This window comes from Oryctolagus cuniculus, chromosome 2 (genome assembly GCF_964237555.1).
Source record: "Oryctolagus cuniculus chromosome 2, mOryCun1.1, whole genome shotgun sequence".
Taxonomy (NCBI): domain Eukaryota; kingdom Metazoa; phylum Chordata; class Mammalia; order Lagomorpha; family Leporidae; genus Oryctolagus; species Oryctolagus cuniculus.
In genome coordinates, this window is record NC_091433.1 from 170,530,134 (window position 1) to 170,548,714 (window position 18,581).

The window sequence follows — 18,581 nt, forward strand, 5'->3', positions numbered from 1 at the left end:
AAGAAAAATAAATGACACATATAGGCTCTATTCCAAATCATTTAAGTCAGAATATTGAAGCTCAAGCAGACTATTTTTCAAAAGCTCCCTCTCATGATTCTGAAGACAAATCAAGGTTCAGTACCACCACCTTCTGCCATTTCCTCAATCTTCTCTTTCTCTCCTACTTCATAAGTCAAAGTATAAGCACATCAACAAAAGATTTAAATTGCTGATACCGACAATAAATTTCAAAGACATCCCATCTTGCCCAAACTAAAATATATATCACTTTGTCTAAAAAGTAAGAATATTTACCTCACTTGAAAGATTTCTGGTGCCAGAGCTGTGACATAGTAGGTTAAGCCTCTACCCGCTGTGCCAGCATCCCATATGGGCCCTGGTTCTAGTCCCAGCTGCTGCTCTTCCAATCCAGCTCTCTGCTAATGGCCTGGGAAAGCAGTGGAAGATGGCCCAAAGGCTTGGGCCCCTCCACCTACATGGGAGATGCTGAAGAAACTCCAAGCTCCTGCTTAGCATCAGCCCAGCTCCAGCCCTTGTGGTCATTTGGGAAGCGAACCAGCAGATGGAAGATCTCTCAATTTCTGACTCTCTCCCTCTCTGTAACTCTGCCTTTCAAGTAAAATAAATCTTAAAAAAAAAAAAAATTCCTAAGTCTCAAACTGGATCACAATTACTTCTATTTAGTTTTTTTAATTTTTGCTTATTTTTTTTTCATTTGAAAGATCTTCAATCCACTGGTTCACCCCACAAGTGCCTGCCACAGCCAGGATCCTAGAACTCCACACAGGTCTCTCACATGGCTGAGGACTGAAGTACTCAAGCCATCACCTGCCACCTCCCAGGTTACACATCAGCAGGAAGCTGGAATCAGAAGCAAAAGCAGAATTTTAACTGCTATAACAAATGCCCACCTCAATTACTTCTTTTTAGGAACACTGTCACAGTCACAGTTTTTTTGTTTAGAAAATATTTAATATAAATTTTGAAACAGACTGTTAATAAATCAATTACTTTATTCTTTTTGTTACTCACACCTCTTTTATCTCTCTCTTCTTTGTGTGTGTGTGATTTGTATCTTTCCTATACCAAAGAAGTTAAACATTTTTATATCCCTTGCATTTGAAGGGCTAAAGTTTACAAAGGATTTCTACACTCATTGTCTTATTAGATAAAGTAGTCTGGGCTACTTTTATTTGCTTGCTTTAAAGATGGTAAGCCAGGGGCCGGTGCTGTGGTGCGGTAGGTTAATTCTCTGAATGCAGCGCCAGCATCCCATATGGGTGCCACTTCTAGTCCTGGCTGCTCCTCTTCCAACCTAGCTCTCTGCTATAGCCTGGGAAACAGTGGAGGATGACCCAAGCAATTGGGCCCCTGTACCTCCATAGGAGACTGGGAAGGCAATCCTGGCTCCTAGTTTTGGATCCACATAGCTCTGGCCCTTGTGGCTATTTGCATGGGAGATCCGAAGAAGCTCCTGGCTCCTGGCTTCAGATCGACCCAGCTCCAGCAGTTGCATTCAATTAGGGAGTGAACCAGTGGATGGAAGACCTCTCTCGACCTCTCTCTCTCTCTCTCTCTGCCTCTCCTTCTCTCTTTCAAATAAATAAATAAATTTTTGAATGAATGAATGAGCATTAATCAAACACAAAGACAAAAAGAACAAGGGAAAAAAAGATGACAGCAACAAAATTTTGGAAGTGAGAAGGCATGTGGAATATTAACTAACTTGTTTTCACTACCCCTCCAAGAGTCTCAAAGCTAAATCAGCAGCGAAGAAGGCTGAAAGCATACAAGTACATGTTGTATTTTTCAAATACAGATAGAGAAGTCTAAAATTAAAATTACTTGAAAGCGTTTTTTAAATATTTATTTATTTATTTGAAAAGCAGAGTTACAGAGAGGCAGAAGCAGACAGAGTCTAGAGAGTCTTCAGTCTGCTGGTTCACTCCCCAGATGGCCACAACGGCCGGAGCTGGGCCAATCCAAAGCCAGGAGCCAGGAGCTTCTTCTGGGTCTCCCACGTGGTGCAAGGGCCCAAGGACTTGGGCCATCTTCTACTGCTTTCTCAGGCCATGGCAGAGAACTGGATCGGAAGTGGAGCAGCTGGAACTCGAATCAGCACCCATACGGGATGCCGGCACTGCAGGCTGCGGCTTTACCCACTACACCACGGCGCCAGCCCCTGAAAGTATTTTTTTCCAGTGTTTCTCCATTAACTACAACCAAGCTCCTTTAATAGGACCCTATTTTTTTTTCCAGTTCAAACCGGGAACTCTTGTGCCTAAAAATATGGAACCACAGCCTAGAAGGACCATGTCCAAGATCCTCAGGCTGTCTCACTGCTCCCCTCTCCGTGCCTTACATGCACTCTAATACGAAACTCTTGGTAGCAAACATTAATACTGCGTATTCAGGCTTTTCTCTTGCTTACACCATTCCCTCTACACCACTAACTCCAACCCTTTGAGGTCCCACATCTTCTACAGAGCTTTTCCAAACTGGTGCAGGAGGTGGGCAGAGGGGGATCTCAACCTTAGCTTGCTTATTATCCCCACTTGACAGACACTTGTTGAACTGATTTATATGATTTTAAAACACCAATAGAAAAAGTGCCATTTACTGAGAGCTTAAGGTAGGCCTACAAGGATCAGCTTATCTAATCTTTCCAATAGCCCAATGAATTACGATCCAATTATGACAGCATAGAAAGGTTAAGTATCTTGCCCAACATCACAACTAATGTGTAGTAAACCAGAGACTGAAACTTAATGGTCTGGATCCAGAGTCATTGCATTACAACCACTAGCCTGGGCTTTCTTTATAAATGCCAATGGCTTCCAAATCTGTATTGCCAATTGTTCAAGCCTCAACCCTGAATTTCCAAATGCCTTCCAGACATCTCAGGCATTTTTAGAGAATTTCAAAATTAACACAACTGAAGTCATTATTTCCTTCTCCCTTCCCAGTCTTTTCCAGCAAAAGTTAGTTACCATATATTCTTGTATTATCTAATTGGGTTAATAACCATTATTCATTCAGTTACCTAAAGTGGGAATAGAAGTGTAATTTCAACCTTGTCAATTCTTCTCACCACTCACATTCACCAAAATGCATCGTTTCTATGTCTCAAACTACCTTACATAAGGGCTCTCATCGCTTCCTCCATCACGGCATCAGCTCCAAATTTTACTGAACACTTAATTCATTTCATAACCCATGACAGCTTCTACTACTGACATCAAGTGCAAACTTCTTGAAAGAACATGTTGTGTATGTTCTTGTCCTTGCTTATCTCTCAGCTTCAACACGAACCATGCACCCTAAATACCAACCTCACTCTGTTCCTTAAATTCACCATGTTTTTTTGTTAAAGATTTATTTATTTATTTGAAAGTCAGAGTTACACAGAGAGAGAAGTTGAGGCAAAGAGAGAGAGAGAGAGAGAGAGAGAAAGGTCTTCACAGAAGACCTGGTTCCATCCGCTGGTTAACTCCCCAGTTGGCCACTTTGGATCAGTAGCACTGATCCAAAGTCAGGAGCCAGGATCCTCTTCCAGGTCTGCCACGCAGGTGAAGGGACCCAAGGACTTGGGCCATCCACTGCTTTCCCAGGCCACAGCAGAGAGCTGGATTGGAAGAGCAGCAGCCGGATCTTGAACCAGCGCCCATATGGGATGCCAACCCTGCAGGCAGCAGCTTATCCCACTGCGCCACAGCGCTGGCCCCAAATTCACCATGTCTTTAAAGTCCAACATGTCTATGCACAAACACTCTGACTTATGATGATCATCCCATATCACTCCCTTCCCACGATCTCCATCTTTCAAAATCGATCACAAATGCTACCTCCTTTAAGAAGGTAGTGTGGGGAGCAACCCGGACTAGACTAAGTTACTGGAATTAAGACTTATTCTATGCATCTGCTCTCCCACAATATGGCGCTGGGAGAGGAGGAAACAGCTTCTACGCAGCTGCCTCTTGCCAACTTGAGTGATGACCTCCAGGAGCTGATCCTGCTCCTGATTGGAGGAGAGCAGCGTACTCGGCGTGTGGGCAGCCGAGTTGGGATTGGCGGAAGAGGACTATAAAGGAGGAGAGAGACAACATGCACCAGGAACATCTAAGGGGAACATCTATATGAAGGAACACCTGTGTAGCCCCCGAGAGAGCCGGCCGGCGGTGTGCCGCTCCCCTGCGGAAGTGGGGAATGTGGCAGGGGGAACCGCCCTTACACGGAGGTGGAAGGGACGGCAGCCAACCCGGGAAGAACCAGCAGCAAACCCGGGAAGGGCCGAGCAGACAAAAGAACAGCGCAGGGTCCTGTGTCGTTCCTCCACGAAGAGGGGGAGCGACAGGTAGTCACATGGTATTCTGCACATCTATTTTACAATACTTATGACATTATGCTAAAATGGCTTACCTAAAAACACCATGTACCATGTATTCCAAGGCAAAATGTTACTTTATTGTGTGCTCCCAGTGCCTAGTTCAGTAAATTTGTGAATGAATACCAATCAATCAGCTCTTCACATCACCTTCCTGTTAACAATTTTAAGTCCAAAATCAATTATAGTTTGTACTTTCTTTGTAATGCAAAAAGTATTGCTCTTATAATTATGTCTACTACAGTGTACCCAGCTCCATTCCCACATACATGAAAAACCAGAATATCATGATTTCAATACAGTATCCGTGCAAAAACAACTACACTCAGCAATCTTTTAAGTAGCCCTGCTATCACAAAAATTTAATATGAAAACAAAATCAAGCAAAAGAAATTCAAAGAGTACTTTGAAGATACAATGCACTATTCCAGATATTTACATATAGTTCATTTTGATTCCCACAGCACTCATGAAGTAGATACTACTTATTATCCTCATCTTACAGAGGATCTTCCAAGCTAAAAAGAAACAAGACTGTTTGGCTCCAGAATCTAAGCTCTTACACTGCCTCCTACAAAGTCTAAAACTACTAAAACAAAGACTAACAACAATTCCGTTATAATGAAAACTACCTTTGAGCACACAACAGGGAAACCTGGGCAGTAAATATAAACATTATACTAAACACACAGGATCTTAAAAACATAGCAAAACATTAACAGGTCTTGTTATAAATTTACCATAATTATCGAAAAATATTTTTATAATCAAAAAGCAAACTTTTGACATAAACAAGGTCATCAGCTAACATCACTAAAGTCAGTCAACTGAAACAGAACCAAAGTACATATTCAACAGCTCAAAAAGATTCCACTGAATTAAGTTTATTTATTTATTTATTTTTATTTATTGTAAAGGAAGTGAGGTGGAAGAAGTATGTCTATCTGTTGGCTCACTCCACAAACGCCCACAACAGCTCAGCTGGGCCTAACCAAGGACGGGGACCCAGAACTCAACTCCTATTTGGGTGGCAGAGACTCAAGTACTTGAGCCATCATCTGCTGCCTCCCAAGATGCTCATCAGCAAGAAACTGGATCCAAAGCAGGGCGGACATAAAAACCCAGGCACTGACGTGGCACATGGGCATCCCAATCAACATCTTGTTAAATTTATTTGAAAGAGCTACAGAGAATGGGAGAGACAGAGAAAGATTTTCCATCCTCTAGTTCAATCCCCAAATGGCCACAACTGCTAGGGCTGGGCCAGGCTGAAGCCAAGTGCCACAGGCTTCTTCCTGGTCTCCCAACATACTTGGGCCACCTTCCATTGCTTTCCCAGGCACATTAGCAGGGAGCGGGATTGAAGTGGAGCAGCCAGGATTCAAACCGGCACCCAAATGGGATCCCAGCATCCCCCTTCCCCCGACCCCAGCGACATCTTAACTGCTGTGCCAAATGTCCGCCCAAGGTAAATTTTCTCTAAAAATTCACAAGCATCCAGAACAATGACTGTTTTCCAGGGCTACTGAAATCCCAATTTTGTACCATATTTATTATATCCCAAAGAGTTAGAGGAGGAAGGCTGAATGTAAAGTTAGTCAGGAAACAGGAACCATTTACAAATTCTATCACTGGGAGACTTTGTATTTTACCCCTCCCCAAAATGATTTCATTCAAAATATTTATTTCTTGAGGACCACATGGGCTTTAAGACTTCTTAGAGCAGGTAACTATGGGCTTTACATTTGATTAGAAACTATTATATCAGAGGAAAAAAAAATAAAACCACCTAACACTAAATTTCACTAAAGGTAGAGTAGAATATAAACTTTTTATTTATGACTATGGTACAAATTTCTCAAAGTCAGTATTTACACAGGATAAGAGGAAATGATTCATAAAGAAATATAAAACTGCCTAAAAATTCTAGTAGCTTTTTCCTTTTTTTTTTTTTTACATGACGTATATCTGAAATCCAATTCAGAAACTGAAAACGTGACTGGTCCTATGCATAAACAACAGCCACTGATTAATATCCATATACATACATTTTCATTTAATTATGATACACAAAAGGGTAATACAAAAAGGTCATGGAAAAACAAAAAAATACATTTATTTTAGTGCAAAATTTTTTGAAATCCATTCATAGTTTTTTCAAGACATGCACCTTCCATGAATACATGTTTGTATTACACAAACATCCCTACATACATGGAACTAGTAATACAACACTCTTGACTTCATTCGGACATCTATTTTCTTTGTAATATTTGGCCATGCCAGCATACTAAAAGATATATGTGCAAATATATTTTATTTTTCCATCTACATTTGAATGGTATCTGTCCTCTTCAAGTAGTAAGTGAATTTTTTTTTTTTGACAGGCAGAGTGGACAGTGAGAGAGAGAGACAGAGAGAAAGGTCTTCCTTTTGCCCTTGGTTCACCCTCCAGTGGCCACTGTGGCCTGCGTGCTGCAGCCAGCGCACCGTGCTGCAGCCAGCGCACCGCGCTGATCCGAAGCCAGGAGCCAGGTGCTTATCCTGGTTTCCCGTGGGGTGCAGGGCCCAAGCACTTGGGCCATCCTCTACTGCACTCCCTGGCCACAGCAGAGAGCTGGCCTGGAAGAGGGGCAACCGGGACAGAATCCAGTGCCCCAACCAGGACTAGAACCTGGTGTGCCGGCGCCACAGGCAGAGGACTAGCCTATTGAGCCGTGGCGCTGGCTAGTAAGTGAATTTTTTAAGTAATAATGAAGAGCATGTCAATACTAAGCACCCGGGGGCATGTGCTGTGGTGCAGCTGGCTAAGCCATGGCCTGCAGCACCAGCATCTCATATGGGCACTGGTTCACATTTCAGCTGCTCCACTTCCAATCCAGTTTCCTGCGAATGCACCTGTGAAAGCAGAGAGGATGGCCCAATTCCCTGGGCCCCTATACCTACAGGGGAGAACTGGAAGAAGCTCTTGGCTCCTGGTTCTAGCCTGGCCCAGCCCGTCATTGCAGTTTTTTGTGGAGCAAACCAGCAAATGTAAGATCTCTGTCTCTCCTTTTCTCTCTGCAACTCTGCCATTCAAATAAATAAATCTTAGAAAAAATATATATATATATTTTTAAGCACCCAAGAGACTCAAGAATTAACATTCACTAAGTATCTGCCATACATTTGTCATGCACTGTGAGACACTTTTAATGTGTTCAACCACTTAATCATCACAACCATCTATTAAATATTAATCGTAATTCACAGATGAGGAAACTGAGGTTCAGGAAGTTTAACCAGTGAGTTAGCAAATGAGCAAAACTGCAAAATTCAGGACTACCTAATACATAAACAGCCTACTCTCTCTTCACATACCGTCAAAAAAAAAAAAAAAAGCTTTTAAAAAAAGTAAAACACATCGATTTGGAGGACTCTTTCAGCAATTAAATAAATAAGACAACACCTTAACAATCCCTCAATCTTAGAACTAAGCACTGGATGGGTTCTATAAGATGACTGAAAGGAGTAAATCAGAAAAAAAAAATCTAAGAAATTCAGATTTCAGGTTAAGATCAAAAGACATATAGAGAATATAAGAAAGCTACTCAAACAGTACTTTATACTTTCTGTTTCTGTGTGGGTGCAAACTGTTGAAATCTTTACTTAGTATATACTAAATTGATCTTTTGTACATAAAAATAATTGAAAATGAATCTTGATGTGAATGGGATGGGAGAGGGAGTAGGAGATGGGATGGTTGCGGGTGGGAGGGAGGTTATGGGGGGAAAAAGCTGCTATAATCCAAAAGTTATACTTTGGAAATTTATATTTATTAAATAAAAGTTAAAAAAATTTTAAAAAAGAATATAAGAAAGCTTTAAATAAAAAAATGAAAAAAAAAAAACAAATCACTAACAGGAAATTCCAAGTAAATAAGAGGAACTTTTTTGGGGCACTTATTGGTAAATACAGTGTTCTAAACACTCTAAGTATTAATACATAATTCTCACAATTAGTACAATTATCATAATTATTCTGCAAATGGAGAAACGCACAGAAATATTAAGTAATTCAGTCAAGGCTACAGTAAGCTTAAAGCAAAACAGAGATTGGGATCTTAACCCAAGCCACCTATCCTGAGAACCATGCACATTCCTGGATATTAGATGAAACTGCATGAACAAAGGATACCTAGGAAAGGAACATACTTAATAACATGAAAAATATTGTTAAGTTGTACATATGGATTTTTTTATTTTTAAGACCCAAAGTCAGCAAACAACATAAAAAAGATACAAATGAGATTATGAAAAGCTGTTCAAGATCATTTGTAATTAGGGAATAACAAATTAAAACGACGAGACACCACAACACACCTATTAGAATGGCCGAAATCCCGAACACTGGCACATCCAAATGCTGGGAAGGATGGAGTCCAGACACCCTCACTTAATGCTGCTGGGGATACAAAATGGCACAGCCACCCTGGAAAACAGTGTGGCAGGTTCTTACAAAAGTAAGCATACTCTTACCACACAATCTAGCAATCAAGTTCCTGCATATTTACTCAAAACTTCTGTCCACACAAAAACCTGCACATAGGGGCCAGCGCTGGGGCGTAGTAGGCTAAGCCTCGGCCTGCAACCCCAGTGTCCCATATGGACCAGTTTGTGTATAGACTGCTCACTCCTCTTCTGATCCAGCTCTCTGTTGGTGGCCTGGGAAAGCAGCGAAGGATGGCCCAAGTCCTTGGGCCTCTGCACCCATGTTCAGGACCAGAGGAAGCTCCTGGCTCCTGGCTTCAGATCGGCCCAGCTTTGGCCACTGCAACCATTTGGGAAGTGAACCAGTGATGGAAGACCTCTCTGTCTCTCCCTCTCTCTGGAATGCTGCCTCTCAAATAAATAAATAAATCTCTTTAAAAAAAAAAAAAAAAAAAACTGCACACAAATGTTTATAGCAGCTTTATTCAAAACTGCCAAAAGCCACCAAGATGTGAATGGACAAATTGCTGTACACCCAGACAATGGAGTATTATTCAGCACTCAGATGAGCTATGGAGACAGCACTAAGGCTCATCAGGTTAAGCTGCCACCTGCATCTCACACAGTACTGGTTCAAGACCCAGCTACTCAACTTCTGATCCAGCTCCCTGCTAATGTGCCTGGGAAGGCAGTGGAAGATGGCGCAAGTGCTAGGGCCCCTGCACCCACATCAGAAAAGCCCTGAGTTCCACATTCCTGGTTTTGCCCTGGCCCAACCACAGTTGTTTCAGTCATTTGGGGAATGAACCAGAGGGTGGAAGATCCCTCTCTTGTAATCTCCTGCTCTCTTTAACACTGCCTTGGAAAGAAATAAATCAATCTTTAAAAAAAAAAATAAGAAAGAAATGAGCTACCAAGCCATGAAAAGACATGGAAGAACTTTGAATGCATATTACAAAGTTTAAAAAGCCAATCTGAAAAGTACACATACTGTTTGATTTTTTTTTTTTTTTTTTTTTTTTTTTTTTTTTTTTGGACAGGCAGTTAGATAGTGAGAGAGAGAGAGAGAGAGAGAAAGGTCTTCCTTCCGTTGGTTCACCCCCCAAATGGCCGCTACAGCCGGCGCGCCGATCTGAAGCCAGGAGCCAGGTGCTTCCTCCTGGTCTCCCATGCTGGTGCAGGGCCCAAGCACTTGGGCCATCCTCCACTGCACTCCCGGGCCACAGCAGAGAGCTGGACTGGAAGAAGAGCAACTGGGACAGAATCCGGCGCCCCAACCGGGACTAGAACCCGGAGTGCCAGTGCTGCAGGCAGAGGATTAGCCTAGTGAGCCGCGGTGCCAGCCATACTGTTTGATTCTAATTATGACATTATGAAAAAGTCAAAAGTATGAAGACAATAAAAAGATTCAGTGGGGGTGGGGGTAAGTAGACAGAGGATTAAGGCATTAAAATTATTCTGCACGCATAATAGTAAAATGATGAATACACGTAATTATACATTTGTCCAACAGAATGGATATCACAAAAGTGATGTCCAATGTGGACCATACACTTTAGGGATAATGATTATTAATGTAGCCCTCATCAGTGAAAAACTGCACTGAGATGTCAGATGTGGGTTGAGGGGGCGATACTGTCTTAAGTGTGGGGACAGGATATATAGAAGTCTACTTACTGCTCAATTTTGCTACAAAGCCAAAACTGCTCTAAAAATATTCTTTAAAAAGTCAAGGAACATCTCTATTTAGTAATCAGTATGTGAGAAATCATCCATGTAACTTACTCATTGATTTACATACAACGATTTGGGGAGTGAACCACATGATGGAAGACCTCCCTCTCTCTCTCTTCCTCTCTCTCTCTCTGTGCCTCTGCCTCTCTCTGTAACTCTGCCTTTCAAATAAATAAATAAATCTTTAAAAATAGCTCAAGATAGCAGAAAATATACCAAAAATGGTATGCTGCCAAATTACCAAACCAACAAATATAAAACAGCACATGCTTCAAGGTTCCTCTAGTCTGACTAGAGGAAGTTGGTGTTTTACAAAAAAGAACAAAACTACTGTAGTTAAAAAAGAAAATCAAGAGGCCAGCATTGTGTCACAGGCAGTAAAGCCACTGCCTACAATGCCAGCATCCCATATGGACATCAGTTCGAGTTCCAGCTGCTCCATTTCCAATCCTAGGAAAGTAGTGGAAGATGGCCCAATTCCTTGGGCCCAGGTTCCCAAGTTGGAGACCCAGAAGAAGCTCCTGGCTCCTGGCTGGTTCAGTCCCCACTGTTGGGGCCATTTGGAGAGTGAACGAGTGGAAGATCAATCCCATGAACGAGCGGAAGATCAATCCTTCTCTGTCTCTCTTCTAATTCTTTCAATTAAAAAATAAATCTTAAAAAACAGAAAATGAGCCAGTTGCATACAACAAAACACAACAGGGAGATAACACTAGTGAGATCGCTGAAGGCCAGAACATGAAGGTCACTGAATACCGCCATGTTAAGCAGTCAGCTCAGTGCCTCAGACATCTAGATACTAACAGGGAGCAAGTACTTGCCTGACACGTGTATACACAGGCAGCTCTTCATCTAACTCAGATGCAGGTAATTTAAAGACATATGCTTGGGGCCGGTACTGTGGCTCAGTGGGTTAACACCCTGGCCTGAGGTGCCGATATCCCACGTGGGCACCTGTTCTGGTCCTGGCTGTTCCACTTCTGATCCAGCTCTCTGTTGTAGCCTGGGAAAGGCAGTGGAGGATGACTCAAGTCCTTGGGCTCCTACACCCACATGGGAGTCCCAGATGAAGCTCCTGGCTCCTGGCTTTGGATCGGCACAGCTCTGGCCGTTGCAGCCATCTGGGGAGTGAGCCATCAGACAGAAGATATCTCTCTCTCTATCTCTCTCTCTCTCTCTCCCTCTCCCTCTCTGCCTCTCTGCCTCTCCTCTCTCTGTGTAACTCTGACTTATAAATAAATAAATAAATAAATAAATAAATAAATAAATAAATAAAAAAGGGGGCCGGTGCTGTGGCTCAGCGGGTTAAAGCCCTGGCCTGAAGCGCCAGCATCCCATATGGGCGTCAGTTCTAGTCCCAGCTGCTCCTCTTCCAATCCAGCTCTTCTATGGCCTGGGAAAGCAGCAGAAGATGGCCCAAATCCTTGGGCCCTTGCACCTGCGTGGGAGACCTGGAAGAAGCTCCTGGCTCCTGGCTTTGGATCGGCATTGCAGCCATCTGGGGAGTAAACCAGCGGATGGAAGACCTTTCTCTCTGTCTCTACCTCTCTCTGTAACTTTCTTTCGAATAAAATAAAATTTAAAAAAAAAAGATATATGCTATTAAACACAGTTTTAAAATTCACCACCTTTGCCCCTAACTGAATGCATACACAGGAAGTCCTCTTTCCATACTTCAATTTCCAATCTACATCAACAGGCTAACCATAACCCTATATACTGAACTCTATGCATCCATAACAATATTACTCCATCACTCAATAAAACTCAATATGACTACCCTAGTCTTTATCCCCTCAGACAAAGGTAGAAAGGAAGGTGCCTTACTGCCCTTTAACTGGGAAGAGGGGTGATGTTAAAGCCATGATCACCACAGGCATCTTCTCCCTACTCTATTCATAGGCATGTCACTCTGTGCTAACCATTAAGAGTAAAGTTATTAAATAGCTAACTATCCCAAGTAAAACACAAGTGCAATATTCCTTCTCCAATCATCTGAATAAATTATATACATGGGACCCTATACAACCACTGGTAATTATTATTAATGATAAACTTCAATTCTCATACAAAAAGTGCTTCAGAATTTATTCATGGTTACCTTCGCATTTTTGCTGTAATCCTTTTATTCTGTTCAACATAAACACTTTTACATATTTCTAATTGCATAATCCTCATTCATGGACTTCTGCAATTTTATCCAATTCCATACTTTGTTGATTAACTAATATCCCCCAACACACATCAACTAAGTTATTCCAGATTTTACCTTTACATTCATATTATGCTCCTAAAACCCTTCTCTTTATATTTCTTTAATGATTTATTTATTTTATTTGAAAGGCAGAGTTACAGAGAGAGAGAGAGAGAGAAAGATTTTTCCATCCACTGGTCCACTCCCCAGATGGCCACAAAGGCAGGGCCTGGGCCAGGCAGAAGCCAGGAGCTTCTCTGAGTCTCATGGGTGCAGGGGCCCAAGGACTTGGGCCATCTTCCACTGCTTTCCCAGGCACATTAGCAGGGGACTGCATCAGAAGTGAAGCAGCCAGGATTCAAACCGGCACCCAAATGGGATGCTGAGACTGGCAGCTTTACCCTCCAAGCCATAAAGGCAGCCTCAAAACCCTTTAAAAAAAGGAAAGATTCATTTATTTGAGAGGCAGTGGCAGAGAGAGAGAAAGAGAGCTCTTCCATCTACTGGTTCACTTCCCTAATGGCCACTGTGGCTGAGCTGAGCCAGATCGAAGCCAGGAGCTTTCGGGTCTCCCACGACGGTGCAGGGACCCAAGGACTTGGGCCATTTTCTACTGCTTTCCCAGGCCATAGCAGAGAGCTGGATCAGAAGTGGAGCAGCTGGGACTCACATAGGCACCCATATGGGATGCCAGCACTGCAGGTGGTGACTTTACTAACTACAGCACAGCGCAGACCCCACAACCGTTTTCTTTACTAACCTACCATTAAAGCAAGAGCTAGTATTTTCTTCCCTTCCATGTCCAGGCATATAAATACAAACATATGTCCAACTGCCCCAACCATTCTGACAAACTTTAACATATATTCCTGTTCTCACATATGGCCTCCAGGCATTAACGCACCTCATGAACTCCTCTAAGACACATATTTTTCTTAACATGACTTTCTGCAGATGATCGAGGACATACACTCCGATAGCACTTATTCTACCATAAAACTCACAAAAAGCAATAATGGACATTAAGGACACAAAAATATACTAAAAAATGTAGGGGCTGGGGGGCCAGTGCCATGGCTCACTTGGTTAATCCTCCGCCTGCGGCGCCGGCATCCCATATGGGCACCAGGTTCTAGTCCCGGTTGCTCCTCTTCCAGTCCAGCTCTCTGCTGTGGCCTGGGAGGGCAGCGGAGGATAGCCCAAGTGCTTGGACCCTGCACCCACATGGGAGACCAGGAAGAAGCACTTGGCTCCTGGTTTTGGATGGGCGCAGCGCCAGCCAAAGCAGCCATTTGGGGAGTGAACCAATGGAAGGAAGACCTTTCTCTCTGTCTCTCTCTCTCACTAACTCTACCTGTCAAATTAAAAAAAAAAAAAAATGTAGGGGCTGGCACTGTGATGCAGGTTAGAGCCTGGGCCTGCAGTGCCAGCATTCCATCGCAGCACCAGTTTGAGTCCCAGCTGTTCTATTTCTGATCCAGTTCCCTGCTAATGCACTAGGGAAAGCAGCAGAAGGTGGCCCAAGCCCTTGGGCCCCTGCACCCATAGCAGAGACTGGGATGAAGCTTCTGGATCTTGGCTTTAGACTGGCCCAGCTCTGGCCATTGTGGCCATTTGGGGAGTGAACCAGCAGATGGAGGACCTCTCTTTCTCTCTCTGTAACTCTGCCTTTCAAATAAATAAAATAAATCTTAAAAAAAAAAAAAAAAAGAATGTATGAAAATAATAAAATCAGGGCCAGCGCCGTGGCTCACTTGGCTAATCCTCTGCCCACGGCGCCAGCACCCCAGGTTCTAGTCCTGGTTGGGGAGCCAGGTACTAGTCCTGATTGCTCCTCTTCCAGTCCAGCTCTCTGCTGGGGCCCGGGAGGACAGCGGAGGATGGCCCAAGTCCTTGGGCCCCTGCACCTGCATGGGAGACCGGGAAGTACCCAGCTCCTGGCTTCGGATCGGTGCAGCACTGGCTGTAGCAGCCATTAGGGGAGTGAACCAATGGAAGGAAGACCTTTCTCTCTGTCTGTCTAGCTCTGCCTGGCAAAAAAAAAAAAAAAAGAAAAAAAAAAAAAGAAAGAAAGAAAGAAAGAAAACAAAATCAAAGATAATGGGGGGGTGGGCTGCGGGAATTGGAAACCCACGAAGGACACAGAAGGTTTCAATTCTGTGATGTACTTCCTAAGCAGAGCTGGGATACATGACAGTTCACTATAATTACTCTTTACACTTTTTTCATATTTGAAGTACTTCTAAGTCACTTTTAAAAAGAAATATCCAGTTACTAATGAGCATCTCCATTTCATACACAGTGACAGTTATGCCCAAGTCACAGTAACTGATCACTGGGACAGCTGGACACCTCTCCTGTTAGTTACCTAAGCCAAGAAAAGAAGAAATTATAAGCCCACCACCCACAAGTTTTTCTGAGATACTGCTTAGATATATTATAAGGTTGTATCCTCTAAGTATACACAATCCACCTCTTTCACAACTCTCACATCAACAAAAATCTGGTACCACTTAGTCTTATAAATAAATTCTTTATAACTCACACATCAAAAGTTTCCTTATTTGTCGCTGCTAAAATACAAGTGAACTGGTAAATCACATAACTACCTGTATCTGGCTGAACGCAGACACCTGTATACATTTAGATCTCTGTGCATGAGTCTAACTCACATCCTGTAACATCCAAATTAAGCCGCTCATCATTTAACCGCAAAGGAAATTGTCATCTCTGCCAAAGGTAACTTAGCCAGGGGATTCCAAAACACTCCAGCCCGTCAGTGGGCGTTCACCTCATGCATTCTAAAAGTCCCATCCCCGGTCCAACGTTTACACTACCCACCGAAGTGCCGGCCTCCAATGGTGAGACGCTGGCATACCTGCAGACCCCAATTTTCGGCTCGCTATGGCCAAACAAGAATGGAGGCCCTTAAGTTTCACCTAATTACGAACCCAAGATCACACACCGCCAGTCCAGCCGGGGAAACGGAAGGTGGAAGTCCGGGCTGGGGGACCAGTCTAGTCTCCAAGAGTCCGCCAGAGCCCCACAGCCCAGGCAGCCGGCCCGCCTACTTCTCTCCCCACCCCCATGCAGGCCCACCCCACCCCCACCCGGGCGCGAAGCCTGCGGTCGGTCCCCGCACCTGCGGGACCCACGGACCGGCCGCCCCGCCACTTCTCTTCAGGAAGGAAAGGCCGACTCGGACGTTCCCCGCCCCTTGCCTCCGGCCACCAACCTCTCCCGCCGGGACCCACCCACCCCTCCGAGCCTTCCGCGCTCCTCCAGCAGAGCGCTGGGCCAACACCTTGTCCACCACCTCACCCGGGGGCCTGGCCTTCTCCGCGGCGAGCTCCGTGCCCTCCTCACCTCTCCCAGAGGACCGCGCCACACCGGACGCTCGAGGTCCGAAAGGCAACTCCCACCGCTCCCCAACTCGCCAGGCTTCCCTTCCCAGCTGCGGCCACCCGAAGGGCCAAGTCCCAAGATCCCCATCCATGAGCTTCCGGGCCTCCGTTCGCCTCCGGCCCGAACCCCCAGCCCTACCCGGCCGCTCCCCCGCCTCTGGAGGCACGGCCCGATAGCCGGCCCGGCTCCTCCCGCGGCGGTCCCAGCCCCCGCCCGGCGTGCGGCACACTCACCGCTGAGCGCCGAGGCCTGCAGGGTGGCCCCCGAGGTGCCGTCGATGACTTTGATGGTCCCGCGGCTGGTGACGGCCAGGATGGCGTTGAGCGCCGGGTGGTAGGAGAGGCTGTGCAGCCCGTCGGCGTCGCAGCGCATGCAGCCGTCCCGCAGCACCAGCCACTCTGAGACCCCGGCCGCTCCCGCTCCCGCTCCCGCCCCCGCCGCCGCCGCCACCGAGGAGCAGCCCGGGCCCGAGGCCGCCGCAGCCGCAGCCGCCATCTTCCGGCCTGCGCTCTGCACAATCACACTGGGAAGCGGCTCAGTGACAGTCCCGGGAGGTGCAGCACCACCACCAGTCACCATCCGGGGCCAGGGGGCAAGCGGAGCGCGTTAGCCGGAAGTGAAGTCAGGCGCCCGCACGCACGCGAAACGTCGGCCGCCCGGCCGGAGGGGCCAAGCTCGCCGGGAGCGGGCGGGGGAGGGGGAGTAGGAGCGAAGGGGGCGGGGCCGGGGGCGGGGGCGGGAGGCGCGCGGGTGGAGCATGCGCGGGAGGACTCGCGCGTGCCACGCGCCGCTGGTCCGGCCAGCTCTGCGTCCGCAACGTCCCAGTTTCTTCCTGCGAGCCCAGGGAGTGGCCGCTGGCCGAGTTCCACGCCGCTCCTCGAGAGGGCGGGGGAGGGGAGGAGGGGCGGGCTGGGCTCCCCGCGTTTCCGCTAGGCGGGACCCCAGCTCGGGCGGCTGCGCTGGTGCGCCTTGAGGCCCTCTGCAGCGGTTCCAGCTGTGCCCGGCCGTTCCCAGCCCGCGCGGGGCGCCTGCCCGCCCGTGGCCGGAAACAGACCTCGGGGTCCGGGGCCCGACTCCAAGAAGGAACCCGACACCCTTCCTCAGCTCGTGCCAGTTACGGCGCCTGCGCTTCCCCTCTCCAAATCTTTGTGTATATCAAAAGTGCCCGAGAAGAGGTGACGAGGGCACAGAGTTTGGTTTCTCCGTCCACAGTCCAAGTCATTCGAATTACGTGGATTGTGTGCGTGTGCGTGTGTGTGGACTAGAAAGGACTCCCAGAAAACATTTTTTGAAACAACTGTTAAATTCAGAGTTAGTTGCAAATATAGTACAGATTTCCAAACCACCTGACCAGTCCTCCTCAGAGATTGCACAGGGAGGTCCAACTTACCCTTCACCCAGTTTCCCTCAACAGTTGCATACTGAGTGAATTTAGTACAACAGCAAAAGCAGGGTTCTGACATTTGTATGATAGGTGTATATTTCATTGTTTCAGCATGTGTAGATTCTAGCGCAGTCATGAAAATGCAGAACTGGATGTTTTGGGGACATTATCTTGGAAAGGCCTGATTTCCTCTTTAAAACCGAATCAAAGTGCTGTTATGAGGATTCAGAATCACTGCACTGGCAGGCATTTTGCCACAATGCTTAAAGTCCTGCTTAGGGCACCTGCATCCCAAATCGGGAGTACCCGGGTTCAAGTCCAGCCCCACCCACCATTCCAGCTTCCTGCCATTGCACTCCCTAGGCTCAAGTCATTGTGTTCTTACCATCAACGTGAAAGGCCTGGCTTGATTTCATGTTGCAGGCATTTGAGGATTAAATCTACAGATGGGAGCACTTGTGTGCTCGCTCGCACTCTCTATCTCGCAAATAAATAAATTTTAAAAAGGAAAAATATTCAGGGGGTGTTGAAATCTATGATTAGCAAGGGATTGGTCCTCAGTATATAAGGTCATACTAAAAATGATCCATAATGAAGAAGGAGATGGACAAGGGAATGGGAGGTGGGATGGGAGCGGGGTGGGGGAAGAACCACTATATTCCTAAAGTTGTATCTATGTAAAAATGCATTCATTAAATTAAAAAAAAAAGTGAGAAAAAATATTCAGGGGGACCAGTGTTGTGGCACGGCAGATTCCCCCACCGCTTCCAGTCATCCCTTATCTCCCGCATCAGAGCACCAGCTCTCTACTGCTGAGCCAGCTCCCTGCTGATGTCCCTGGGAAAGCAGCAGAAGCTGGAACTTGTGCTCCTGCTACCCATGTGGGAGACCCAGTTGGTGTTCCAGGCTCTTGGCTTAAACATGACCCAGCCCCAGCCATTGCAGCCATTTGGGGAGTGAACAAGCAGACAGAATCTCTCTCTCTCTCTCTCTCTCTCTCGCTCTCTC

General features: G+C 45.8%; 1 protein-coding gene across 22 annotated transcripts in view; it reads right to left on the reverse strand.

Annotated features, from left to right (window-relative positions):
• Positions 1-18,581, reverse strand: part of BIRC6 (baculoviral IAP repeat containing 6) — a 272,057-nt gene that overhangs the window by 236,480 nt on the left and 16,996 nt on the right. For 13 of the 22 annotated variants that reach the window (XM_051843004.2, XM_051843003.2, XM_070069264.1 and 10 more), the window contains exon 1: positions 16,423-16,866. The exons of 2 other annotated variants lie outside the window; for them this stretch is intronic. In XM_051843004.2, the coding sequence (XP_051698964.2) occupies positions 16,423-16,768 (346 nt within the window). In that variant the 5' untranslated portion in view covers positions 16,769-16,866. Of the gene's footprint in view, positions 1-16,422; positions 16,870-18,581 lie in introns of those variants that run through there. 7 more of the 22 variants (XM_008254565.4, XM_017340830.3, XM_017340826.3 and 4 more) reach the window with 3 other exon arrangements.